Source organism: Entamoeba dispar, genomic scaffold (genome assembly GCF_000209125.1).
Source record: "Entamoeba dispar SAW760 scf_1105229461401 genomic scaffold, whole genome shotgun sequence".
NCBI classification, from domain to species: domain Eukaryota; phylum Evosea; order Mastigamoebida; family Endamoebidae; genus Entamoeba; species Entamoeba dispar.
The window spans coordinates 33,954-35,314 of NW_001854674.1; the positions used below are offsets into that span (position 1 = coordinate 33,954).

General features: G+C 23.5%; 1 protein-coding gene across 1 annotated transcript, besides 2 other annotated features; it reads right to left on the reverse strand.

The window, feature by feature from the left end:
• Positions 1-15: 15 nt before the first annotated feature.
• Positions 16-120: a sequence feature (AT_rich).
• Positions 121-324: 204 nt separating this feature from the next.
• Positions 325-449: a sequence feature (AT_rich).
• A 107-nt stretch (positions 450-556) lies between these two features.
• On the reverse strand, positions 557-877 carry EDI_050070 (eukaryotic translation initiation factor 5A, putative; the record flags this gene model as incomplete). The annotated part of the gene is made up of 1 exon (XM_001738493.1): positions 557-877. A coding segment is annotated over one exon (321 nt), but the record flags the coding sequence as incomplete, so codon positions are not given.
• Positions 878-1,361: the final 484 nt, after the last annotated feature.

Genomic DNA, 1,361 nt, shown 5'->3' on the forward strand with positions numbered 1-1,361 from the left:
TATTGATAAGATAAGAATTATTAATATATATATATTAAACTAAGTTTTTCTTTATTGCAATTAATAAATACATCTTTATTTAAATTAGTTAAATATTCTTTTTAATCATAAAATAAATAACATCAAAATAAACATTAGAACATCACAATAATTTATTGGTTTATTAAATAAATAAATATGAATACTAGTTTTTGAGTGTTTATATAAGTTATAAATGTTCTCTAATAGTACAATAAAATAAAATTCTTTTTTTTGTTTATTTGTTCTCATTCATCTAAGTATTGAATCCACTCATTTTAATATACTAAACATCAAATCCCAATGAATATTATTTTTTAGTTTAAAATGAGAATATTAATATACAAAAATAATAAAGAAATAAACTATAATATGAAAAAGATACATTACAATAACTATTTTATAATCAAAAATTTGTTTATTTTATTTAACATTATTCTTGAATAAGAGAACATTATTCTTCAATTTCATACAAATTGTTTATGTATTAATTTTTGAGTGATTTAACAAAATAAAATGATAAAAAAAGAAAGTAGAATTAATCTTTATCTTCTTTGTAGCTAATAACCATCTCTTGATCACCAAATACTTGGACAATACATATAAGAGATTTATCATTAAATTCATGTTCAATTTGTTTTCCAAGTTCATTTTTAGGAAGTTTAATATCATTTCTTAATGACCCACCTTCATTAAGAAGACTCAAATAACCATCATCAATATCTTGAAGAGGATATTCTACTCTTTTTATTACTGGAACATCAATGTTAGAATGAGCAGGACAACAATCAGTGTACTTTTTCCCAGTGAAAACATCAATTCCAGTTAATGTTACTTTTGCATGTCCATGTTTTCCATCCTTAGTTTTATTAAATTCAGTGATTTTACATGGGAATTTTTCAATCACAACAAACCCACCAAGTTTCAATGAACCAGCTTTAGTTGGGATTGTGAATAGTATGATTATTCATTTGACAGTTTTCATTGTACCACACCCTTCAATTGTTTTTATTAATTAGCCGTTCTCTACTTTAAATTTGAACATCTGAATCTTCATACAAGAACATAAAATTAAGATTTTGCTCAAATACGTAATTTTTTAAAAAGAAATTTTTTGTCAGTAAGAAAGACAATCCTTAAACAAACTTAATTGATGATATTATATTACAGAAAATTTCTTTTAATGGTCAGTCATTGTATCAGGTTGTTGAGTTACTGAAGATGACTGTCCATTGTTAAAAGCTACTTGATATTAAAAAGAATGATAATTGCTATCAATTACAAAAAGGAATGTTGTAATGAAGTCAGGGTTAAGTGAGATGGACTAATCGAATTGTTATATG